The sequence below is a fragment of the Podarcis tiliguerta genome (genome assembly GCF_965153285.1).
Source record: "Podarcis tiliguerta genome assembly, chromosome: 3".
Classification (NCBI taxonomy): domain Eukaryota; kingdom Metazoa; phylum Chordata; class Lepidosauria; order Squamata; family Lacertidae; genus Podarcis; species Podarcis tiliguerta.
This window is the reverse complement of record NC_139536.1, coordinates 82,250,634-82,277,213: the sequence shown is the minus strand read 5'-3', so window position 1 is coordinate 82,277,213 and position 26,580 is coordinate 82,250,634. Positions and strand designations below refer to the sequence as shown.

At 42.7% G+C, this 26,580-nt stretch overlaps 1 protein-coding gene and 1 long non-coding RNA gene across 51 annotated transcripts in view; one reads left to right on the top strand and one right to left on the bottom strand.

The window, feature by feature from the left end:
* RIMS1 (regulating synaptic membrane exocytosis 1) overlaps positions 1-2,677 on the top strand; it is a 224,282-nt gene extending 221,605 nt beyond the window's left edge. For all 50 annotated transcript variants that reach the window (XM_083431403.1, XM_083431391.1, XM_083431389.1 and 47 more), the window contains one exon: positions 329-2,677. In XM_083431403.1, the coding sequence (XP_083287529.1) occupies positions 329-547 (219 nt within the window). In that variant the 3' untranslated portion in view covers positions 548-2,677. The remainder of the gene's footprint in view (positions 1-328) is intronic.
* LOC310673461 overlaps positions 1-25,486 on the bottom strand; it is a 46,450-nt gene extending 20,964 nt beyond the window's left edge. Inside the window, exons 1-2 of the long non-coding RNA XR_014509038.1 lie at positions 25,434-25,486; positions 3,814-3,884 (exon numbers count right to left, since the gene is read on the bottom strand). This is a non-coding gene — a long non-coding RNA (uncharacterized lncRNA). The remainder of the gene's footprint in view (positions 1-3,813; positions 3,885-25,433) is intronic.
* Positions 25,487-26,580: the final 1,094 nt, after the last annotated feature.

Here is a 26,580-nt window from a genome sequence, read left to right as displayed (position 1 = left end):
GGGGTAGTGATAAAGTGAGATATCAAATCCAAACTCTTCTTCTATTATGAGTTGGCTGAAGCTGTGGCATTGCTGAAGGTTTGTTTGGGGACGAGATGCAGGATTAGCAACGATGCCTTCAGTTTAAAGGAGTGCAGTTGCTCTTACTGTGGACTGCCTGTATATGTGTAAATACAGAAACCATCACAATGATAATGTGAGTCCCTAACGCTCACCAATCCAAGTGAAACCGAACGTGGTAGTGCTGCCCTTGGAATTTCTCACTACCTGGAACTGGAGTGCATTTATTTGGGTGTACATTGATTTTGTTTGTTGTCCTTACTTGCAGGTGATAGTCTGGGGAGACTACGGCCGAATGGATCACAAATGTTTCATGGGAGTAGCACAGATCCTGCTGGAAGAACTTGATTTGTCCAGTGTGGTAATAGGCTGGTATAAATTATTTCCACCTTCCTCTTTGGTGGACCCAACGTTGACTCCTCTGACTCGCAGGGCTTCCCAGTCGTCTCTGGAAAGCTCAACTGGGCCTCCCTGCATTCGATCTTAGTGGACGCAACAGCAGGTGCTCTCCAACAAAGTCATTATTGCCCAGGATCACCAATGGGGGGAAACAAAGCTATTTACAACAATGAGGAGCATTTATTTATTTTTTTGAAAAGAGACAATCATCACTTCAGTTTTGCCTGTAGTAGTTTATCCAAAAAAAATATGTCTGTCTGTTATGAGGTTGGCTTCAATTTACCGAACAAATCAATGTATGAAAAATACAGTTGATCCATCTAGCAAAATGTCCCTGAGGTTTATGATAATTATAATGAAGAGGGACCTTTAAGACTGAACTGGAACCGCTCATTCTTTCCACAGTTCCCATTCCCATTCCCACCCCCACCCCAAAACCACAAACAGTGTTAACTCCTTGCTCTCTTTCTGTATTTCCACTTGGTTTTGCTGTGTTATTTATCCTGCCAGTTTTGTAAAAGTCTTCATGATGCTAACAGAGACCCTTCCTTTCTTTTTCTAAACCAAACCAAAAAGGGCTGAAGCACATCTCTGTAAGCATCTCTAAAAGTGTTCACCTTCCAGAGTTATTGTACGATGCCAACAAAAACCCCACTATCCTTTCATTCTGGTTGTCCACCATCTTAACACGTGTGGAGAACCAGAGTAAAACCAACCAACTTTTAGTTCAGTTTTGCTTTATTAATGTTATTGTTATTAAGGAGTTTATCATAATTTTTCATTGTGAGGGGTGGTGGGGAAGTGAATATATTTGCATTATACATCATGGTTTTTTGTATGTTTCATTAATACTTTGCATGAAGGAAATTTGCATCTGCAACTATTGCTGAAGACTTGATTAAAAAAAAAAGCAGCTGTGCTTTTTTCATTTTGACATTGACAATTATGTTTGTAAAGCGGTCGTCTTACTGGACCCAATGAGGAAAGTCTTTCCGTTCTAGTGTGTAACTTCCCAAATGTCGACCAGGAATTGAGTTGAGCATCTGACACTTTTCAGCTGTATCCAGGCTTCTCTGATACATGTGTCACTTTTGATACACTTGTCTGCCCTGGTTAGAGCATGGTCTGAGTTGTTAGTTTTCCCACTGGAAATTCCAGTTGAGATACTCTGCACTTAACTAATGTTTTTATTGAATTTAAGTTTACATTTCTTTGAGACTGATGCAAGCACAATGCTTGACTTTTTTAAGCAAAGATATCTTACTTTTGGGGGTTTGCAGGGGGGGGAGGTACAGTTAAAAAACAACAACATTCATTTGGGTTTTATCTTGGTCTTGAAACTCCCCACCTTGTGTTTTTTTCTGTAAAATGTGCTAAAAAGCTGCGGGGTTTGCAGGTGCATTGAGAAGTTCTCTCCTTTTATGGGCCATTGATTTTGTGATCTCACAAAATAGAGCAGCATGATTTGGAACTGTTCAAAGCTGCATGCACGTTTTTTGGGTTTTTTTGTAATAAAAAGAAAAGAAAAACAGAAAAAAAGGAAAAGAAAAAAGAGAGAGAAAAAAAAGAAACAATCAAAAAGAGATTATTTAATAATGTATGTTAGTTCCACATAGGCCAGGTTGTGTGTTGCATGTACTTGTACAGTTTGCTCGTAATTACTCTAATGAAGTAACCAAGAAATCTAAGCCATCCATTTTTCTTATAGACATTTTGCAGGTTTTAGCCAGGCTGCCTGTCAGTCTGGTGCTAAATGTCTATAGATGGACTTTATTTTTTACCCTATGGAAAACGTGACGTAGTACGGACCAAATTCCTTCTAATAAATATTTTGGTGTAGATTCCTACTGTGGGGCTGTAACACATGTAGAAACTGTGTACACAATTAGGTTTTCCTTCATAGACATAACTGCCTGCACCAAGTGAACTATTTATTATGATGATGATTATTTAAACATTGCCAGAACTATTCTGCCCATGTTTCCATGGAGCATAGATTGGTTACTGCTCGACCTGCTGAGCAGGAAGAACTGAAGCACTGGTGCACTACTAGATTCTGTTCTGTCTTTTAGTGGCCAAATAAATAAACAAACTTAATTATAATTCGGTAGTACCTTTCTAGTTTGACCACTTGTCTTAACATTCCCCTGTGCTTTTAAAATGAACTTCCAACTCATGTTATGTAGACATGTTTAATAAAATTTCCTTTACATGTTCAGTGTAGTGGCTGTTTTGTGTTCAGTTATATGTGAAAGTTGCCTGTGCTGAAGGGGGGATGGCCTGTGCCCTTCTTCACAGGCGACCGTTATGTGATAAAATAAAGAACTGTGAGAAGGGTGGGGTCTTGAAATTGCTCATCAGCGTTCAGCACTTGGACAGCAGAATGAGCAGGCACACAGCACACTGAGTCACAGTTGTCTCCACAATGTTTAAATTATAAATTTGCATAGTCTATTAATGTAAATTAGCACACACAAATTTAAATGTGTCTCCTCTTTCTTGGTAATTAGGGCTGCCATACGTCCAGAATTTCCCGGGCATATCTGGGATTCGTTAGTCAGAAATAGCGTCTGGGCGGAATTTCCAAAAATCGGTAGAAATGTCTGGGGAAACCCAGGCGTAGGGCAACCCATGTCGGAAGTGTTGATTTTTTTGGTGAATTTCCTAAAAAAAATAGCTCAACTTTTGTGTCCAGATTTTCACTTTTTGAAACTCTATTGGTAATGCATTTCCTCTTGGGTCACCCTATGTAGAACTGAATCCCATATCCTCCAACATTTCTCCAGTGAAAATAGGGGCATCCCATTCTATTATTATCATCATCATCATCATCATCATCAACAACAACAACAACAACAACAACATCGATACCACACCTATCTGACTAAGTTGCCCCAGCCACTCTGGGCAGCTTCCAACATACAGTGGTGCCCCGCAAGACGAATGCCTCGCAAGACGGAAAACCCGCTAGACGAAAGGGTTTTCCGTTTTGGAGGTGCTTTGCAGAACGAATTTCCTATGGGCTTGCTTCGCAAGACGAAAATGTCTTGTGAGTTCCTGCAATTTTTTTCCGCTCCCCACCCCCTTTTTCTAAGGCACTAAGCTGCTAATAGCCTTTTAGCAGCTAATCCCTTAAGCCTTTAATAGCCGCTAATAGCCGCTAAACCGCTAATAGCGCTAATCCGCTAATGGGCTTGCTTCGCAAGACGAAAAAACCGCTAGACGAAGAGACTCGCGGAACGGATTCTTTTCGTCTTGCGAGGCACCACTGTATATTAAAACATAGTAAAACATTATTTAAAGCTTCCCTATGCAGGGCTGCATGCAGATGTCATCTAAAGATTGTATACTTACTTATCTCCTTAGCTCAGGGGGTCACATAAATCCATACCCTCCAACACTTCTCTGATGAAAATCAGGATGTCCTAAGGGAAAGAGACATTCTGATATCAAATAAGGAACTGGGAGAGCTTCTGAAAATCCGGGACTGTCCCTGGAAAAGAGAGACACTTGGAGGGTCTGGAATCCTGATAATAATAATAATAATAATAATAATAATAATAATAATAATAATAAATTAATTAATTATTATTTATACCCCGCCCATCTGGCTGGGCTTCCCCAGCCACTCTGGGCGGCTTCCAAAAGAATATTAAAATACTATAATACATCAAACATTAAAAGCTTCCCTAAACAGGGCTGCCTTCAGATGTCTTCTAAAAGCCTGGTAGTTGTTCTCTTTGACATCTGGTGGGAGGGTGTTCCACAGGGAAGGCGCCACTACCGAGAAGGCCCTCTGCCTGGTTCCCTGTAACTTGGCTTCTCGCAGTGAGGGAACCGCCAGAAGGCCCTTGGTGCTGGACCTCAGTGTCTGGACTGAACGATGGGGGTGGAGACACTCCTTCAGATATACTGAACCAAGGCTGTTTAGGGCTTTAAAGGTCAGCACCAACACTTTGAATTGTGCTCGGAAACGTACTGGGAGCCAATGTAGGTCTTTCAAGACCGGTGTTATGTGGTCTCTGTGGCCACTCCCAGTCACCAGTCTAGCCGCCACATTCTGGATTAGTTGTAGTTTCCAGGTCACCTTCAAAGGTACCCCACGTAAAGCGCGTTGCAGTAATCCAAGCGGGAGATAACCAGAGCATGCACCACTCTGGTAAGGCAGTCCGCAGGCAGATAGGGTCTCAGCCTTACGTACCAGATGGAGCTGGTAAACAGCTGCCCTGGACACAGATTTGACCTGTGCCTCCATGGACAGCTGTGAGTCCAAAATGACTCCCAGGCTGCGCACCTGGTCCTTCAGGGGCACAGTTACCCCATTCAGGACCAGGGAATCCTCCACACCTGCCCGCCTCCTGTCCCCCAAAAACAGTACTTCTGTCTTGTCAGGATTCAACCTCAATCTGTTAGCCGCCATCCAACCTCCAACCGCCTCCAGGCACTCACACAGGACCTTCACTGCCTTCACTGGTTCTGATTTGAAAGAGAGGTAGAGCTGGGTATCATCCGCATACTGTACACAAAGTTGTCCTTCCATGGCCATATCAAGCCTTGCTCCTGCCCACATACCCAGCCTGGGACTCCATTCCAAGGGGGAAGAGGGCAGAAGTGTGAGGCAGTGCCTCAAGACCCATATGCTAGCCAAGCCACCTGTGCAAGATGACCACACATAGGAAACCAGGCTTCCACACATGGCAGTCTTCGTATCTATAGGCAAAGTAGTTCCATTAGCTCAAGGCTGCACAATGGAACTTTTTCTCCCTGTCCTCTTCCCCCCAAAAGCTGTTCTGGGAGTTCACCCAACCATCTGGAACAAATTTTGGGAGAGCGTGGCGGGTGCACAGGAAGTATAGAGGAAAGGGCAGCTCCTTTGTGCAAATGAAAATCCTTACACTGTCAGAAGTACTTGGCGAATTCCCCATGCCACCTTTTTTCTGACTGTGCCCTCTCTCTCTGTCTGCCCCTCCCCACAAGTGTTTGCCACTCCTCTCCCACTCGCATAATGAGGAGAGGCTCACAGACTGCTGGCTGAGATTTCTCTGCAATTGCAAGGCATTAGCAAGACATATGTACACATGGGTGTGCACATACACATTTGTTCTGGTCTGGGAAAATGGCTGAGGCTACAGTCTGAAGAAAAAAAATGTGTATCAATAGAAGCAAGAGAAAGCAAAGTAAGACCATGGATGTCAGGCAGCTTATAGTAAAGCAGGGAGATAAGCAAAAGAAATGATTCCACAGCTTAAGAAACATTTGCAGGAGAAACGGGACCCTCGGAACTGGGTTATTAAGCAGGAAGTTTGTCCTTTTTTTCCTGCACTGGGCTGGCTGATAAGAGGACAGAATAATCTTGCAAAGTGAATATGTTTATAGTGGTACCTCAGGTTACATACGCTTCAGGTTACATACGCTTCAGGTTACAGACTCCGCTAACCCAGAAATAGTGCTTCAGGTTAAGAACTTTGCTTCAGAATGAGAACAGAAATCGTGCTCCGGTGGCGCAGCGGCAGCAGGAGGCCCCATTAGCTAAAGTGGTGCTTCAGGTTAAGAACAGTTTCAGGTTAAGTACAGACCTCTGGAACGAATTAAGTACTTAACCTGAGGTACCACTGTAGTTAGGCCAACACACCTATTCCTCTGAACAGCCCTCCTGGAGCAGACACCAGCAACTTGGTCTTTCAGGCCTTCTGATTTATTTAAATCTATCTTTTGTATTTCTTTCAAAGAGCCCCCCCACCACTCCTCCAATAGAGAACTGGTGCAAAGGTCACAGCTGTTGGTCTACCTGTGGAATGAATGGCTCTGTGTAACTGGGGAAAGGGGGCTTGCAGGAGCTTTCCTCAGGAAAGCCTGCATTCAACTCTTGCCTTACTTTCCTTATGTGTCATTGTAAGAATTAATCAGATAAGGTACAAGTTTTATTGTTAGGAATACAGGGATCTATTGGTCCATCTAGCACAAGACTTTATTGTGGTTCTGACTGGAAGCAGTTTTCAAGGAACTTGGGGGGAAAGGTATTTCACTTTCTGTACCCCTCATTCTTGGGAGAAAAGCAATGACAAACCTAGACAGCATCTTCAAAAGCAGAGACATCACCTTGCCAACAAAGGTCCGTATAGTAAAAGCCATGGTTTTCCCCGTAGTGATGTATGGAAGTGAGAGCTGGACCATAAAGAAGGCTGATCACCAAAGAATTGATGCTTTTGAATTATGGTGCTGGAGGAGACTCTTGAGAGTCCCCTGGACTGCAAGAAGATCTAACCTCTCCATTCTTAAGGAAAGCAGCCCTGAGTGCTCACTGGAAGGACAGATCCTGAAGCTGAGGTTCCAATACTTTGGCCACCTCATGAGAAGAGAAGACTCCCTGGAAAAGACCCTGATGTTGGGAAAGATTGAGGGCACAAGAAGAAGCGGATGACAGAGGACGAGGTGGTTGAGCAGTGTTCTCGAAGCTACCAGCATGAGTTTGGCCAAACTGCGGGAGGCAGTGGAAGACAGGAGTGCCTGGCGTGCTCTGGTCCATGGGGTCATGAAGAGTCGGACCCGACTAAACACAGCAACATCCTTTGAGTTGGATGTGATGAGTTCTGAACTCGGTGCCTTTTGCATGCACTGAACTATGGCTACTCCCTCCCCTTTTTAAGTGTGTTTGTGGGGGCATGTAACATTGGACCCCTGCCTTCGTTACTGCCAGTTGCATCATTCATAATGGTTTGCGTCTTTCAGTGGTGCAACATGCTAATGCTGGGATTTACTGTTCCGTCAGAGAAGTGTTACCCCTAATAACAGTCTGGTTCTCATGACAGGGCCTGCCTGATAAGATGTCTGGATTTGCAACATCCACTGCACAAACTGTAGCAGGATCCTGACAGCCCGTTTCCTCCTCTTATCCCCTCCTCAACTCTGTCCTTTCTGTGCCCTCTTGCTCATCAGCCTCATATCATTTATTATCCACTGCTACTTGTGCAACTGATGGATAATATTGCAGAACAAAATCCTTTTTAAACATACACACGCAAACCCCTCTCTAGCTGAGTGTTTGAACGGTCTTTTCCTGTTCGCCCTGTCTGATCTGAATTCTCTGCTTCTAAAACGAGAGGTTCTTGGACTAATAATTGCCATGCATTCCACCCCCATTCTTAGAAGTGAGGTCTTGCTTGGTGGCTCTGTGCCAGAGACATCCCCTCTCTATGGTTGCTATAGTTCGCAATATTCCATTCTAAATATTACAAATATTGGTGTAAGGGACTATTGCTCAGTGCTAGAGCATATCCTTTACACATGAATTCAGTCCCTGGCTTTTCTTTTCTTAAATTATATTAGGATTTATAAAGAGAAATACAAAACTTAATATCACATATCTTTTTTTGTCCATAACTAAAAAAAATATGATCTAAATCCCTGGCTTTTCCAGGTAGACTCAGGTGTGTCTCCTGCCTGAAACTCTGCATGTGGCACTTATAAATTATGTGATGCAAAGGACTTTTGAGCCTAGCATCCATGCTCAACAGCTGAAAACCACTGGATTCAGCTAGATCAGAATCCTGCTCAAAATGCCAATTTACACATTTTGTTTTGTTTTTATATTCTTAATCAAAAGATTCCAGGGTGATGTACAAAAATGTGAATAAAATTTATATCTCATCCCAGCGAAGATATCTCTCTCTCTCTCTCACTCTCTCTCTCTCACACACACACACCCACACACGTATGAGTCCAAGTGGGATTGGGGCAATTTAGTATAAATCTGGCTTCCTCAAACTCAGCCCTCCAGATGTTTTTGGCCTACAACTGCCAAGATCCCTAGCTAGCAGGACCAGTGCTCAGGGGTGATGGGAACTGTAGTCTCAAAACATCTGCTGCTCCAGAGAAGCGGACACGGAGCAATGGATCCAAACTACAAGAAAGAAGATTCCGCCATTAGGAAGAACTTCCTGACAGTAAGAGCTGTTTGACAGTGGAATTTGCTGCCAAGGAGTGTGGTGGAGTCTCCTGCTTTGGAGGTCTTTAAGCAGAGGCTTGACAACCATATGTCAGGAGTGCTCTGATGGTGTTTCCTGCTTGGCAGGGGGTTGGACTCGATGGCCCTTGTGGTCTATTCCAACTCTATGATTCTATGGAGGGCCGAGGTTGAGGAAGCCTGGTATAAATCTATCCAGTCAATATATCCAGTTATTTACTGTTGTTATTTACTGCTGCAGCTGCTCCATCAATTTCAGCATTTATCCCTGAGACTATACATATACATCTTCTGGTCCAAAGCCATGGGAAGGTTGGCAGGCCCACATATTTCAGCTCTGCCAGGCCTCTTGAAGGACTGTTAATCTTGCCAATTGACTTAAGCAGTGAATCTACCAAGTGCCACCATGTTAAAAGGGAGACAGAAGGGAGAAGGGAAACTCGGAATAGAAAGCTGTAGATGTGCAAATCAGATCAAGGAGAAGCAAGGATCCTAGTGGAGCATCTCTTTTAAACAGAAGGAGGGAGAGAGCAGTACAAGGCAAACAAGCACTCTTGTGCCTCAGCTAGCTGTTGAAGCTGAGGTGATTTCTGAGGGTACACCTTTTGGGGGGGCCATCTGACAAGTAGCACCTGGTGAAAACTGCCTCTGTTACACAGCTGGTCAAGGGGCCTTGGGGCCTTTGTATCTGGTGACCCAGCCCCATCCTTGAGTGAAAAAGAGAAAAATGGACGTGCGCAGAAAATACTGGGTTCCTTGTTGCATGTTGGGATGAACAGTGGGCCCTGGGTCTGTTAAAGCTCAAGATGTCTGATGTAGACAGTTGTGATAGTAAGAGCAGCTGTGCTGTGCATTCAGTTGGTCTTAACATATGCAAGGCACAGTTAATGGGACTCCACAATGTAAATATAAAGAAGTCCTAAAATGGCCCTTTCTAGCAATTTACTTGGCGGTTGTTCAAAGAAAAAAAAAAGTAACAGGGTTTTGAAGAGAATGAGAGAGAGGAATTGTTGAAGGGTTCTGATTCCCCCCCCCCCAAAAAAAAAATACCTGGAAAAAAGATAACCAAAGAAGATAAACTAGTGTTTGGGAACACATTTTAGTAGCACAAGCTGGATTCAGCAATGTTAGCATGACCGAAAGCTACACTGCTTGTTGCAATTAGAGGAACATGGTATGTGATCTGCCTGGATAGGGTACACTAGAAAGAAGATGCTGGACAGATACATACAAGAAGAGAAAGGGATGGAAATGGCATATCATTCAAAGTAGCCAGGAGGGTTGGAGTCATAGAACTGTAGAGTTGGAAGGGACCCTGAGGATCATCTAGTCCAACCCCCTGCAGTACAGGAATATGCAAGTGTCCCATATGGGGATCAAACCTGAAACCTTGATGCTCTCTGCACAACGCTCTAACCAACTGGGCTACGTAGTAGCACCTGTGTAACATATCTGAAATGGTGTTTCATGCACTCTGAATTCCTTATTACTAAGCAGTGATATATGGGGAAAATTCTCTGACAAGTCCAGCTGAACCAAGTATTCACATTAAACTTTAGCTTGCAAGTTCAACCAGTTCTAATGCATGGAGATTTCACGGAGGTTCAGTTAAGGCAGATCGATAGATATTGAAGGGGGAAAGAGAACTGTAAGATATGGAAGCAGGCAGGCAGGAAAATTGTGTTGGCTCTGGCCCATGGGACCACGAAGAGTCGGACACGACTAAACAACAACAAGGTGGGTCCCTGATCTTGTCTGACAGGGTTCTGTTTATGTTCACCATGCAGACAAACTCTCCCACAGTGAGAACACTCTGCAGTCAGCGCTAAATTTGCACGGTCTTTCTGCCACAATACCCTTTCTTCATGTCTTTCTCTTTCCTAGGCTCACGTACTTGAGAATCAAATCCTGCTGGTCTCAATAGCGCTCACCTCCAAATCAAGTAAGTGCAGCTAGAACTGAGTCGTAAATTATCTGAAGAGCTGGACTCTGCTCTTGTGCCATAAGGCCTATTGCTGAACAAGTATTTCAGGAGGCAGTGGAAAAACAAATCAGTCAGAACTACCAACATTGGCAAGCTTATAATAAAAGCAATCCAAGGCAGCATTTCTCAAACGCTACCACAAGGTGGCACGGGAGACTCATTTTTCAGGTGGGTGAGAGCAAGGGTGATTTCCCAAGAGATTTGCCGTCTCATTACAACAACAACAACAACAACCAACACCACCACAATAAGAGAGCAGAGGCTTATTGCAGGTGCACTAATGCCACATTAAGCCGTTTTCCTTTTCTGTGAATGAAGAGACTTATGACATTCTCTTGTTGTTATTAGTAGGTGAAAACTCCCAAGGCTGAACTCCTGCAACCATTCAGGTGGGAGCCCTATTGTCACTCACAAATAAAAATGGCTGACATGGTTAAACATTATCAATCGATATTTTTTTGGGGGGGGAGAGGCAAACAATTCTGTGACATTTGAGAAAGCCGAATATATACAACCAGGAAAAAAAGATAATGATTCTGCCGCTTCAGGTGAACTATAAACTAAGCATTGTTTTTACAGAGGCAAAGGTTCTAGTCTTGTGTGTGAGTAAAAGGATGAAAGATTAGAACAGTATTTCTCAGACTTCTGAAAGTTGCAGGACGCTGCTTTTCTGAACACCAGATGAAGCCACGTTTCATGCTTACAGCCGATACGGCTTGTTTTTAGCGTGAAAGAGTAAGAATTGACTCCGTGCCTCGTGCAATTTTAGAGCCGGGAGTTCCTGCATGTCATGGGGGACCGTTGTTTCGGTGGCAATGTGAATTACTTCACTTACTCTCCTGAGTGGCACCCTGTGGTTCTCCTTCAAAGTCCTGCCCTGATGGCATGGCTGGTGTTGCTTGTTCTCAGAGTAATCCCACCCACCTACATTTCTGTATGAGTCATTGCCCTTGACTGGATGGAATCCAGCCCAGAACAGTGACTCAGACAGGAGCACGGTGGCATCTTCCTCCCAAGGCAAGCAGTTTTTGTGTCGAGAGTGAATAAATGATCCAATCACATTGGATGAAGATGCACCAAAATTGCTCTCAGCCTGGGAAGGTCAGAGGCTTTCTACTTGGATGCCGTTTGGGAATTACCAGATTAGAACAAAATTAAGACTATGATTGATTCATTTAATATATGCCACAAAATGTGCCTGATTTTAGTTAGAAGGTGTGCCCAAGACAGTATTGAAAGGAGGGGTATACCTCCAACATTGCACCTGTGACCCTAACAGAAATTGAATGCTCAGAGACCAGTCACAGAAGTTGCTCCAGTGAAATCAGTGGCAGCAGCAATCTGCTTCAGCACCAAAGGCCACTGTGTGTGAGAGCCAGAGGTCTGAAGCCATTTCACATATTGTTCCTTTAGACATAACGAAATATATTAGCAGGCATCTTGCAAGTGCCAAGCTACATCTAATAAACAAAGTCCTTTGGTCTGCCATATTTTTGCTGTGGAAGATTTAGTACAAAATGTGGTGATGAAACCACGCCAGAAAAAATGACATGTTTTGAAATGAAGAACGGAAATGTATATGGACTTAAAAGCCATAAAAACTGCTTTGCATCTGGCCACCACCCTATGGGCAGCCTTTGGGGAAGGGCTGTAGTAGAAGAGTATCTGTGCTTTGCATGTAGAGCTGCAAAACAAAAAAACACACCATCAGAAATCCTGGAGAGCTACTACCAGTCAGGACATAGACAATCCTAAGCTAGATGGACCAGACTGGTCCATAAGAATCAATTAGGAAACTTTTCTTGGAGTCTGCTTCATTGAACTCAATGGGGCTTACTTCTGAGTAGACATGTATAGAGTTAAACTATTGGTATACAGCCTGGATGTGATTAAAGGCTTACAAACCCAAATAAATGTGTTAATTTGTTTTTCTGACTTTTTTTAAAAAATGTTCTGCATAGATGACTTCTATTTGATATAAAATGAAGTTACTTACAGTGCAAGCCCATGTATGCTTACTCAGAAGCAAGTCCCATTAATCTCTACAAAATTTACAAAACTGCAGCCTTAGCCAAACATTTTTCTCAAACAAAAATGGCCTACCACAATGGTGATGCACAAAACATACAGGGCCGGCTCTGCCATTAGGTAGAGTGAGGCAGCATGTGCTGGTGATGAGAAGGAGTTGGAGGACAGCGCTGTGTGCACTGTGTGTGTCCTAGCCTGCTGTCCTGTCACCAGTTCCAAAATGAGGATCAGCTGCCTGTTCTGGTTGGTCTGTGTGTGGGTTGGGAGAGGCACCAAATTGTCCTTTGTTTCAGGCAGCAAAATGGATAGGGAGGTCCCTGAATGGACAGATACTCAGACATGTCAGTTGAGATGTGCCTGGTCAGAGTGACACGAAAGAATCTAACTCCTGTGTGATTTGGGAGAAGTTAAGAGCAATCAAGGTCTCAGAATCGGAAAAATTCTATGCTGCCAAAAACCTGAGCATCTGTGCTATAGTCATAGTCTCATCACACCGAAGAAAGCTATACTTGTTCTCATTTCTGGAGCTGAAATGGTCCATGCATGTGGTAGTTTCAATTTCTCCAGGTGCAGAAAATGTCACACACACCTGCTCAGGAATTACTGCAAAATGAGCAGCACCAGCAGTCTTACTTACGTTTTTAGAGTTGCACAAGTTTCACACATACATACACGCCAACACACACATGAAAGAGGGAGGGGGAAATTGCAAAGAGGTGTTTTGCTTTATATGCTGTTTACAGACTTCTTTGTGCCAAAGTGCCGGTTGCCTGGGAAACTGCTGAAAGCTGGAATTTGGATAGATGCATTGTCAACAACACATGAGAATTCTAAGTGGATTTCAGACGCAGTGGGAAGGGGAGAAACATCCTGCCTTAAGGAAACAAATACCTTTGGGGGTGGGTGGGGAATGTTGATTCCTTGGGTGGTGGTGTAATCTGTGCCAAACTATAGCTCAGATAATCAGCCTGGGTTTCTAAAGTTTTTGATGCATTTGAGTCTGAATTAGGATGCAATAGTGTATGCAGAGTGGAAGCAAATATGCCTGAGCAATTTGGAGGTGCTTGGGAAGGAGAATATCATTAAAGAAATGGTAAAGAGGAGGAATCCTGCTAGGGGTGAGTGGGGAATTCAATTCAGTTCACATTTGAAGGTGAATCCATCATATTTGGACTTTCTGAAACAATATGCAGACTGAAACGTCCTTCAGAATTTGCATCTATCTGAAATGCATCAGAGGAAAAGGTATAAAACTGAATATATCGGTGGAAAAAAACAATCAAATGCATTATATTAGGTGAATTTGCTTGCAAAAATGTGTACATTTGTCAAAACTGCATCCAAAAAGGTGTTTATTAGGAGAATTTTGCACCAGAATGCTGGTGCATTTTCATTACTTAAAAAAAAAACACCAAAAAAAAACCCCACAAATTGATGCAGACATGTAGATAACTGGATTTAAGATTGGAAAAATGGGAAACTGAGGACAGAAAGTGATAGATCCTTCCATCCCTAATCTGGGTGCAAACCTACTTTTGCTTTCTTAAAAACAAAAAGCATATCTACGTACACAAAAGTGTCTTCACAAACGAACCACAGTCGAAAGCATTTTGTTTCGCAGTCAAGGATCTGTGCCAGTGGCAGACAGAAATTCTTTCTCCATTCCTGCCCCTTCAATGCCAGGAAAACCTGCACCTGTTTAATTTCTGCATGTTAAAGGCACACAGTTACCAAAAGCCCTGTTTAATGTCGTTTCAGAGAAATTGACTCATCGCTTGAAAACCTGTGGAGATCAAGCGGAGCCAGAGAACTTCATGGCAGTTGTTTTACACATGACTAGACAACCATTCCAGATCTGGATTCCATCTAAATAGCAGTTCATTTGGCAAAATTGGTAACCCTATACTCTTAATTATATAATTAAGGATGGTAAAAATTCTGCCACTCTAATGGTTCTCCATATGATGACAGAGAATAGAAGAATGTGTTTGGATTACTGTTTCTTATGGTTTAACTTATTTTTGTTTCCACCTGATGTACTTTCATACTTGATTTCAATAACTTAAAATTGGGGGCGACAGGAGCGAGGCGGGGCACATAGCCAGTGTCACTTAAAAGCAGCAACCAAGTCTTCACTCTATTTTTGTTCTTAAGATTATAAAGAGTGAACAGGGGGCTTTCAGGGAATCTGAAGGTGTTCCACCCCTGCTCAGATCTATCTTTTCATGGCTGTCTCTACAACTATTCTGTTCCTTGTTTCTGCTGCTTCTCTCCCACCCTTTCCCTCTTCCCACATAATGTTATCTCAACAAATCAGGGGTCACATACTGAGCAAGATGACACCATGGTGCTATATAACCAATCAGATTTGATGACAGAGCTTCGATGTAGAAGCAATGGGACAACATTCCTTGCCTTTGCATGGAACATCATTAGACTCCAAGGGCATTTTCATGAACCATTGTAACACGAGGTGGGAAGACGAGGAGTGAGTATTTAACCTTCCTGCACTGCACTGTGAACATCCCTCTTTTGGTGAGATGACCATGCCTTCTCTCACCGCAAGGGCTATAGTTGTTCCCTCACAGAGCAGCAGGAAGCTTCTACCCAGACCCTCAAACAACAAAATCTGCATGTGGTGCTTTTTATAGAGATGCAAAAGTAGAAATAATTACTATAATTTAAACGGGGGGGGGGGACCCCTCTCACCTTAGTGGAGAAGACTTTGACTAGACCTGTGTACCAATTCACCCTGCTGTCCTAGTGTCTGCAACTCCAGACCCATGCTCTCTCTTTATATTTGGGCCAGACAGGTGTGTAGAGTAGAGCACATGACTACCGGCCTGCCCCACCCCACCCCACCATTTTCTCATGAGTTTCTCATTGTGGTTGTTCTTCTAAAATCCAAATGAATGCAGGAGGCTGTCATCTGCTGACAACAAGCACCTGGTTTTATGCCAGTGCTGCCAGATGATCTATTTGGAAACCTTGTCACGGGCTGCTCAGAATTCTCAGCATTTATTCAGAAGTGGAGGTGGAAGGAAGAGACATGCTCCACACTTAGTCCCCTTCCTGTACTCTCCTCTGTCTCTTAATTCAGGAAATAGCTTCAGAGCAGCATGTCTTCCAGGTCCTTGAGTGATCTCCTCCTATTTGCCCCCAGGCATGATTCTAAGGTTGCTAGCTTTTGAACTCCTCTAACTCTCCTTTTAACTGCTGTCTGAGGCAGGTGATATTATTTAGCTGTGTCACCTGAAAGGCATGGCTTGCTGATTTCTGCTGTGTTAACAAACAACAGGAGCCTTGCTAACCTCAGGCATTATCAGCAACCCCCAGGCAGTATCAACTGCCTCTTATGCCTAACATACCAGTAATTGGTACACTGTAGGTACACTGCAGAGTTTCGCCTGCTTTTCTATTCACTTTCTTCCCTCTCATATGCTCTCTTGCAAAAGAAAGAATGAAAGAAAGAACTCCTCAGTCCTCTCCACAATATGCCATTTCTATAGAAAAGAAAAGCTCCACAGCTTACGTTTACCAAAGTTAGAGAACCTGTAACCTTCCAGATATTGCTGAACTACAACTCCCATCATCCCATACTAACTAACGGTGTTGTCTGGGGCTAATGGGATTTGGAATCCAGCAACATGAGGGGGACACAGTTCCCCCATCCCTGATCTACACAAGCTGAGGAAGATGAGAGAGGAGAGGAAGTTTTTGTCCCTACATTCTGTTGGTGGTGATATAGGTATGGCTGCTGCAGTGGGGTGGGGGGTGGGGTTATGTAACCAAGGACTCATCTACACAGCAGCAAATGAAACGTTTTAAATGTGTTGTAAAATGTGACACTTGATGGTGACAGTGAGCTATGCAAAATTCAGTGTATTTTTCAAAACTTTTTTTTTTAAAGCATTTTCACAGCGTTTTTTATATGCGTGTAGATTCCACCCAGGACTGTCCTCTGTGCAACTCCTCAACTGGGAGAATGATTTCAATAGAGCCAACAGAATCAGTCCTCTCTCCCTGCATCTAGCACATTGCCTATTTATAGTCTTGCTTGAGAGTTGTTGGCTAAAAACATAAAAAGAGCTTTACTGGATCAAGCTAAAGGCAGTGGCAGTTAGTGAGGCAGTGTCTGTGGTACCCTTCCCAGCTTACCTTTTCTCCAGGACCTATAATGACTTTTACCACCATCATCATTCAACTCCCCAGCCAACTAGGCAGAATTACTATGTGTCTATAGTCCTAGGCTCTCAACATGGCCTTCTCAATTTATAGTCAGAGAGGGGAAATGCCCTCCCCATCAGAGCCTCCTGAGGGAGCAATGCCCTTTGGTGTTTGCTGCTTTTGTATCAACCTGCTGCCTGGTAATATCTCTTTAAGAGGCTTGCTACGCTTTGGGGGGAAATCCTGAGGGAGGTTTATGTAGGAGTGTGGAGTCTCAGCAGACTGTAGGCGAGAGCCGTGTGCGAGGCAGCTAGCACCGAAAAGGCACGTCTTAAATAATAAAACCACCCTCTGATTGTAAAATAAACGAAACAACATTATATGGAGAAAAGCCGCCTTTACTGATTCATCTCAGGTAACAGTGCACATGCACACTGCATGCACACACACACAGGAAGCAGACACTCTAGGGAGTAGATGGCTATCTCAGTGGCAGTGAGCTCGCTCTCCCTGGCCTTCTAGGCTCTCTGGGCTGTCAGCTCCCTACACTACGCTCGGCTATGTTCTTCAAGGCAGCAACAGGAAGAAACCGGAGTTTGGTAGCAGCAATTTCTCACTATGAATCATTGCTCTTCAGCAAGAGGCTGCTTCTACTGATTGCATCCTCCTGACCTCACAAGCATCTCTGCTCTTCTCTTTCCAACCCTGACTCCTCGTTTATGGTTACACAGCATATCATTGCCCTGAGTTTCTCATGTTCCTTCCGGTATGCTTGGCAGCGTTATGTGTCAGATGCCTAAGTGGCACACTGCTGCAGTGCAGCTGGATATTTCTGGCTGTGGCTTGTTCTCTTGTGCCACATTAACTAAGTGTCGTTGTCCCTCTGGAGTCCACTTGTTCTGACTGTGAGTCCAGTGCAGAGATGGGTTCACAGAGATTGGGCACAAAAGGAGCCTGCCTTTGTGATTTGGCTTTCCCCCAAATCACCAAACTTTCTCAAAGGAAAATCCATCTCTAGCTGTTGCCACTTCGCAGCAACAAAGGAACATGCCTAATACTGAGTCCGGCCACTAGCTTAGCAGAGGAGACTTCAAGGGTCCATTGAGAGCAAATGCACTCACCTAATATGTTTTCTTATTCAGGAGCAACCAGTTTGGTCCATTCAGTAAGGAATATAAAAAAGCCTCACGAAGCACACTAGTTATCTCTTGTTAAAAGTTCTCCTCCTCACAAAATGTATGGGAATGTTTCAGGAGGAGGGAAAGAGAGCACTCCTGTTCCATTTCCACTCTCCAGAAACATCCCCACCATATAGCAAAGCATCATTCAGGTACAGAGTTGACAGCCCTATATTTTTTAAGTGGGGGAAGATTTCAGAAGGGTGAGAAAGAAAGGGGGGAAATTGTTTTTTCTTTTCTGAAACTAGGGGTGGGCGTGGGGATGTGATTCAGTTTGCAGTTAAAGGCAGGTTTACCTAATCTGCACTTTCTAAAACAAACAGAAAGGCATCGTTTGACATTTGCATTTTTCCCATTTTTGTAGTGCGGTTTCTCAGCCAAGTAATGTGTAAAGGTAAAGGTAAAGGTACCCCTGCCTGTACGGGCCAGTCTTGACAGACTCTAGGGTTGTGCGGCCATCTCACTCAAAGAGGCCAAGGGCCAGCGCTGTCCGAAGACACTTCTGGGTCACGTGGCCAGTGTGACATCGCTGCTCTGGCGAGCCAGAGCCGCACACGGAAATGCCGTTTACCTTCCCGCTAGTAAGCGGTCCCTATTTATCTACTTGCACCCGAGAGTGCTTTCGAACTGCTAGGTTGGCAGGCGCTGGGACCGAACAATGGGAGCGCACCCCGCCGCGGGGATTCGAACCGCCGACCTTTCGATCGGCAAGCCCTAGGCGCTGAGGCTTTAACCCACAGCGCCACCCGCGTCCCTTAAGTAATGTGTACAAAAATGCATATATTAGGAGAAGTATTCATATAGTGAAAATACATAAATACATACATAAATGCATTATATTAGGGGGGAAAGGATTGTAAAATGTGTATATTTCTCTAAGCTCCATACAAAGCTACATTTATTAGGAGAAATGTGCATTATAACATTGACAAATTTTCCTGAGGATTCTTTAAAATTCAAATTCCTGCAGACTCACAACACTATTTTAGAATAATATCAGCACTGTGCAGTGAGGCTTGGTGACATGTTTTTTTATTGCTTTGCTTTTTTTGAGTAACATTTTGGGATCTAAGCCTGTCTGGATACCTCACTTAGTAACTCCCCAGCTTCCTCAAACCTGAAAGATTTTTTTTGTAATCTCAGGCACAAGAGAGGCTGATCATGATTATTCACTGGTGCGATATACTCAGTACACAAGCCAATATTATTTCTTCATGTTGTCAGGTCCGAGCCATGCAATACAAATGAAACAATCATTTTTGTCTATTGGTTGGAATACTTTGTTCTTTCAATATAGAGGGAAATGTGTTTTGGATACTGAAAAGTTAAATTGATTTTTTGGGGGGACACAAACTTTGAGCAATTAGAAGCTAGTGTTCCTTTTAAAAAGTTTTTGTGTGTTTGGTTTTTGGCAATTAATGTGTTGTTGTAAACCATATGTGAATTCAAATTATATCATGTGCTACCACTTATTCCTAAATAAGAGGTATGGAGTCTATCTTGTCTGAAAATCATACTTGGACCCTTTTTATGTGGAAGAAATACACAGATGCACAGAATATAACTGATTTTTTTTAAGTAAGGAGACATGCCAATTCTGCACATGTAAAATGGGATGGTTTCTTACATAAGGTAAAGTCTCAGGGCTGTGACAACCATGGCAAAAACTGTGCACTGATTCTTTAAACAATCAGTTTAGGTCATAAGCATAGAAAATCTTTTTCTGCATTACCCTAAGAGTGCTTGGTTACATCAGCTAATAATTTCTAACTGGTAAAGGAAGGCCCAAGCGCTACCAGAAGGTAAAAAAATGCTTAAGCACCTTATTATCCACTCAGTGGAAAGCAAGCTTGCTAGGAATATCTCTTTTGATAATTTAATTGATAACTTTGCCAAGATGAAAGCAAGGAAGAAGTTATTAAAGTAGTATGTTTGTTTAGAGGATTGATTCAGCATTTTCACAAAGGACTTTTTGTTGACTTATGTAAATGATTGATAATGGATACTATCATGATTCATAATTTCCTGAGACTGTAAGATACTCATTTTGTGTTCATTAAGGTAGGTTAGATAAAGCAGATAAATTATTTGCTCACTATGAATGCCAAATACAACAGATAGGCTAACTGTTTATCTAACTAATGAATCAGCATTAATGGTTACATACTTAAATACTACTTATTTACTAAATATCCTGTCCTTGCTCCCAAAGGAGCTCAGGATGGCAAATACTATATTACACATATATAATATATTTGTTTTTGTCAGCATTCCATGTACTAGAACTAGAAAGAACAAAATAAGGGCCAGGTCATAGGTCAAGGATAGGCAACTTGGTGCTCTCCAGATTCTGCTGGACTACAACTCCCAGCATCCCTGGCCATTGGCCAACTTGGCTGATGCTGATGGAAGTCGGAGCCCAACAACATCTGAAGGGCATTCCGTTGGCTTTCTCTGTAGAGATGCAGGACTGTTCCATTGCTTCTGCTGAGAGAACACTTGGCTTTGATTCCCAGTCTGGGGAAAAGACAGGATATAAATATTGTTGTTGTTGTTGTTTAGTCATTTAGTCGTGTCTGACTCTTCGTCACCCCATGGACCAGAGCACGGCAGGCACTGCTGTCTTCCACTGCATCCCGCAGTTTGGTCAAACTCATGCTGGTAGCTTTGAGAACACTGTCCAACCATCTCGTTCTCTGTCGTCCCCTTCTCCTTGTGCCCTCAATCTTTCCCAACATCAGGGTCTTTTCCAGGGAGTCTTCCCTTCTCATGAGGTGGCCAAAGTATTGGAGCCTCAGCTTCAGGATCTGTCCTTCCAGTGAGCACTCAGGGCTGCTTTCCTTAAGAATGGAGAGGTTTGATCTTCTTGCAGTCCATGGGACTCTCAAGAGTCTCCTCCAGCACCATAATTCGAAAGCATCAATTCTTTGGCGATCAGCCTTCTTTAGGGTCCAGCTCTCACTTCCATACATCATACTAATACTAATACTAATAAGCAGTGCTATTTTTCTAAAAGGCCTCCCTTGTTCTCTTATAATGGCAATAGCGTGCACCAGAGAGGTGCCGGAACTGAGTTATGGCAAGTTTCAGCTGAAAAAAAGCCCTGCTAATAATAATAATTTGATGGCCCTCCCATACCTGTCATCTTGACAGCCTTTCCACCAGGTTACCTCAGCCTTCCGCAACCAGATCTCATCCAGATATTTGGGACTGCAATCCCCATCAGATCCAGCCAGGGGAGCCAATGGTCAAGAATGATGGAGCTGTAGACCAGAACATCTGGAGACACCTAAAATGTTATCACCCCAACTGTTTTTTTAATGAGAACTGTAAAGAGTGTCGTAAAAATGCTTTTAATAAATAATCACATGTTATGGACAAATGCACATTATGCAGACTGTGTTCTTTTTTAAGAGAAACAATCTGAAAGGGTGATTTGGAATGGCGTAGCAGTGGGGTGGGATAATTTTTTAACTCTCCCCCTGCCTATTTCTCTAGTTCATCTTGCTCCTTTAAGGGGTTCTCTCCCCCATAAGCATACATTTTGAACTCTGTGGGTGGAAGAACCTGAAGGGATGGTACATAGCTGATGGTACATCAGCTAAGAACCTCCTACCATTAATCTGCTCAAATATGCCTGCTTTGGAAGTCCCAGAATTTAGAAAAGAGAGAAGGATGCCACGGAATGAAATATGCATTTCTTTCATTTGCATTTTGAGTAATATGTAGAAAGCCCTATGGTGCCAATTCCATGGCGGTCCCATAATACATTTATTGTGTGTTCATGGGTAAGATCCCACTTCATGAAGCAGCCCAGGAAAATACAATGAATCACAAGTCATCTCAAATACATTAACTTGCCAACGTTGTTTGTTTTCCAGCAGTACAATGTGCGTAATATTCCCACCGCTCTCCTCATTCAGTATATTTTAAAATATACCGAAGCAATTTGAATGCATTTAAGCATCTCCTTAGGACGAATTAAAAAAGGTCATTTTTCTTTTTGGGATTGATTGTGAACTGGGGGTGGGGGGGTGGGGGGGTTGACTGGGAGCTAAAATGGCTGGGTCTTTTGTGTGCAATTAACATAATGTATGTTTTAGAGACCTAGAGTTGAATCTAACTGCGCATCAGGAGAAAAACATGCCTGGTAATCAAAGCAGATTTATAATGACTCCCAATTTAGCCATTATGAAACATTCCATCATTTTTATTCCGTATTTGGTTCTTCATTCAGAACAGGCTGTAATGTTCAGCCTGTTTTATTGCTGTCCCAATAATGAGCCACCCATTCACCGTTCTAAAGGACTATTTGTGCAGATGACAAGGTGGGCCTCACCGTGATGAACTCACTGCAACAGCACATATTTCTATCTTGATCGCTTGTATTTTTTAACACTCCCAAATTGGCACATTAAATTTTAACACATTAAAAAAAAAAAAGTGGAGTGGGGGGCACTTCTAGGATTTAAACAAGTGGTGATCCTTAAGCTAGTACTAAATGGGAATATTTATTCCTGAAGGGTGGAAATATTAAAATATTCAAAGGTTTATTAGAACCTTCATTGGGGGTGGAGGAGAAATTTGACTGCCTAATTTTCACCTTCCGAAACAAGGTGCAAACTGAAAACACAGCAGTTTGCAGTTCTCCAGCCAAGTCTTACTGGTTTGGTGTTGCATTTTTTATTTTAATGATATTTTTACTGTTTTTATATTGTGCACCAAAGTAGATGATTTTAAAAAAAGATTAAGCTATATTTATAAATGATTTTAAATAAAATGCATGGATAAAAACTCACCTATGATTGATCCTGAAGCAGAGGCACCAGGTTGCCCCCAAGATCACATCACTGCACGGTTGGTCTTGACTGCATTCAAAACCTCCTATTCACACACAAGCATACACCAGCCAACATCTATGAAGATCACCAACAAACATATCTTTCACCCTTCATTCGTTCACATCCGTACCCCAGCTTCCACCCACAAATATTCACTGGCTTCTGTTGACCAGCTTCTGAAGGTGAATTTCAACCAGCTTACACCCACAAGCATCAGTCTGCTTCAACCTTAAGATACCCACTGGCTTCCGAATGCAAACTCCACTCACCAATATCTGCCAGCTTCTCCTAGGTTCACCACTAAACATTAACCAGCTTCCAGCCATGAATATTAGCTGCCTTCAAGCTGTGATCCCACTCACCAGGTGAGCCAAGTGTTCCATAGCATCCCACTGCCAGAAATTGACCTCCATCCATCTGCTAATTTGCCTCCTCCAACTGGGGGGAAACTGGGCAATGCTGAATGCCACAGCTGCCACACACACTGTGTTCTGTTGCTGAAGAGGAAAAAGCCCACCTTTATATCCACTCAGCATCCATGTACGTTTGTGATGTTGCAAGCAGACAGTGGCCAATGGCAACAGCTGGGGACGCCGCATCATAAGCTCTTCAGCCTGACAATTGTGAGTGCATTTCAACAGTGATTTATTTCTGTGCTTGTTTATTATTAAAAATATGTATAGACTGATTCGAGGAAGGGGTACACCACAAAACTGAACGGCAGTCTGAGCATGCTCAAAGTTGGTATCTTGAAAGCCACATGCCGCATGCAAGGAGGAGTTGGTGGTGCTAATAGTTAAATCCCTTAGACTTCATCACTGGATTTCCCGAGGACCTGTATGTAAAGTCCAGTGTTTGTAAGCCTGTATATCCTGGTTGTGCCCCAGATTCTTTTACTCTGATTTCAAGCTTAGGCTTTTTTCATGATTCCAATCATGGCCCCGCCCGCAATTCAAAACTGGGAATGGGCAGACTGGAGAGCGTCTGTTTATTTTGATTATTGCTGATTTATCAGTATTATGTTTATATCCACTCCACCTTTCCTCCAAGGAGTTCAAGGGGGCATTCGTGTGTCTCCTTTTCCCCATGCTATCCTCACAACAATCCTGTGAGATCAGGGTCACACAATGTGTTTTATGACTGATTTTAACACTAGTCTCCCTAGTGCACTTACTGTTCTTCCACCATATTCTACATTCCATAAATATGATACTGAAGTGAATAAACTGTGGGAGAGTCCAGTGTAAATAGACCTGTGTTACACCTTTAAGATTAATCAGTTCATGATACAACCCTGTAAATACATACCAGGAAGCAAGCCACATGGATTTCTTTGGGGCTTACTACTGAGTATGGTACAGTTTCTTTGGGATGAACCCATGCTAGTCATTGTGATGGCATGGACCCCTTTTAACCAAGGTGAGGCAGTGTTTAAATGTTCACCACTTCACTGTAAAAGGAAGAAGGTGGAGAGAGAACCAGAACAGCTTGGTCACACCCCTGTGGCTTCTCATTCATCCTGCCCAATTACCCCTTAGCAGTTTCACCTGTTCTAGTAGACGCCAGCCATCACAGCTTTCAGCACTGGGGAATAGATGAACTCAGTCACCATGGAAAACTAAAACCACTGGAAAATAAGCAGTTTCATAGGACATATTGACCAATGCTACTGCTCAGAACTGGCTGTACCAAGCAATTATTCCCCAGCCAGCCTTCCTGGACAACACTGGTTTCCTGAGTTTTTGAGGTTTGATAAAGGCCTGTATCTGGAGAAAAGACTAGAACTGCAAGAATTTCCTGGGTGCTCAAAGAAAGAACTCTCTCTTCTGACAGCAGTGATCAGGGCTGAATGTAACTAAAATCGTGATATTAAGGTAAAACATTTTATTCCGTAATGTCAGCTATAGACACCCCAGGAGTGCAAATTGAACTAAATTACAGAGCAGCACATGAATGAAAAGTATAATCATCAAACAGAATTGGCTTAACATTGTTGCTCTTACCTTTCATGCAAATGCTCCTTGCCATGTATATTCAGAACCCGTAGGATGTCATCTTTGCAAAACAGCTGGTACAATTTAAATCAATAACTTTTCATATCCCTGGGGTCTTTAAGTGTGTTCTGGTGTCCTATCCTTTCTATCATTATAGTTAATGGGTTTTGCAGAAAATGCTGATGTTATGCGTACTTAGTTTTTACAGTACTGTAATCTTAAGAAGCCCACCATGATGGAAGCAGAATCTGTTGGTGCATTAACTAAAATTATTTAAGATTTTAGGTATGACTGATAATGGGAACTTGAAGTGCTGGTAGGTTAAACCTACCGAAGTGATAGAGAATTCATACATACCCCTCCTAATATAATTGATGTCCATTGGGTTTTACTTCTGTAAATGTGATATAAAGATTTCAGAGCCTGTTCTTTAAATCCATGCCAATTTTTGGCTTCCATCTCCTTGTCACAAGCATGGTCAAGAGTTGGGAGAGGTTATAATTACAAAGAAACACACTGATTCCCACTTCTTCACTAGTGTACTAGTGTGCACATATGCCTTGAGTAAACCTTCTTATCATGTGTATAATTGTCTCAAGATTCCTTCCGTTCTGTGTTTTAGTGATGTTGACATGTGCTCCTGGAGCACTGGTAAACCTCACACAGAAACAATCATTATACAGCTGTATATGTGTAAATCTCATCAACATGACTGTGTTGTAGTGTTTTACAAAGGTGTGCATGTGTATTGGCAGTGGGTTGGGAAGATATAAATGAACCGTGCATAGTGCACAAATTTTTTAAATGAAAAAAACATACCATGGAACTTGCAGCTCTGGTGAAAAATTTGGACGAGATTGTCAGAAACATCCCTTGTCCTACAATAGAAGAGAAGGAGGTATATTTCATAATACCTTTTCTAAGAACTTTTGGGTTCCTCTTAAGATAGACAAAATGTGTCCTGAAATTATCAAACCAGTGTGATGTGGAACCAGTGTGGTGTAGTAGTTTGAATGTTGGGCTAGGGCATGGATGACCAGAGTTCAGATCCCTGCTCTACTGTGTAACTTACCTGCTCACCTTGGGCCAGTCATAGTCTCTCAGCCTAATCTCACAGGGTTGTTGTGAGAATAAAATAAGGAGGAAGAGAACAATGTATGCCACCTTCAGTTCCTTGGAGAAGGTAGAATATAAATGCAATAAACAGATAAATAAAATAATAGCACAATTCTAACCATGTCTGCTCAGAAATAAAACTAACTTAATTCAGTGGGGTTTACTCACCAGGTTAGTGGGGTTAGGACAGTAACCTTAGCTGATTTGTATTATGTGCACTTTTGCCGTCTACTACTGCTGTTGTGCAGTTAGTATTGACTACTTCCTCTTCATTTTTAATTTAGATGCCCTCAATTCAGTTGTTTCCTTAAATAAATACTTCTCATGCTGTATTAGAAAGAATAATTAATTGTGCATATTTATCTACATCATCATCATCTATGAATATTAACACCGTGTCGAGAGAAGAGCCCACTTCCTCCAAAAGCATAGCAACCACTTTTGCAACTGTCTAGAGAAATGGTGTTTGGAAATTGCTAAAGGCTAGTTTGAATTGAGGCGATTTTTAACAGCTGCATGTAAAATCAAAACATATTCCTGCTGCAGATTAAATACTTCCACATGCACATAAGCAACTCTCCCCCTGCTACCCCTAGGAAACTCCCATCTTTCTCTTCTGACCGCACATGAATTGCAACTTTACTTGCCCCTGATGCACATGCACTGTAGAGGGCGATTTCCAGCTTGCTCTCCTCCATTTTGAACAACACATCATCAGAGCAGCCTCATCCTACTGTTTATAATTTGTTTTATGAAGGCTAGGGAAGTTGAGATGTCGCACAGCTTCATCCAGTCTCCTAGGTGAACAGTAAACACTACACACCCAAACATCAAAGATATGTAGTTTGTT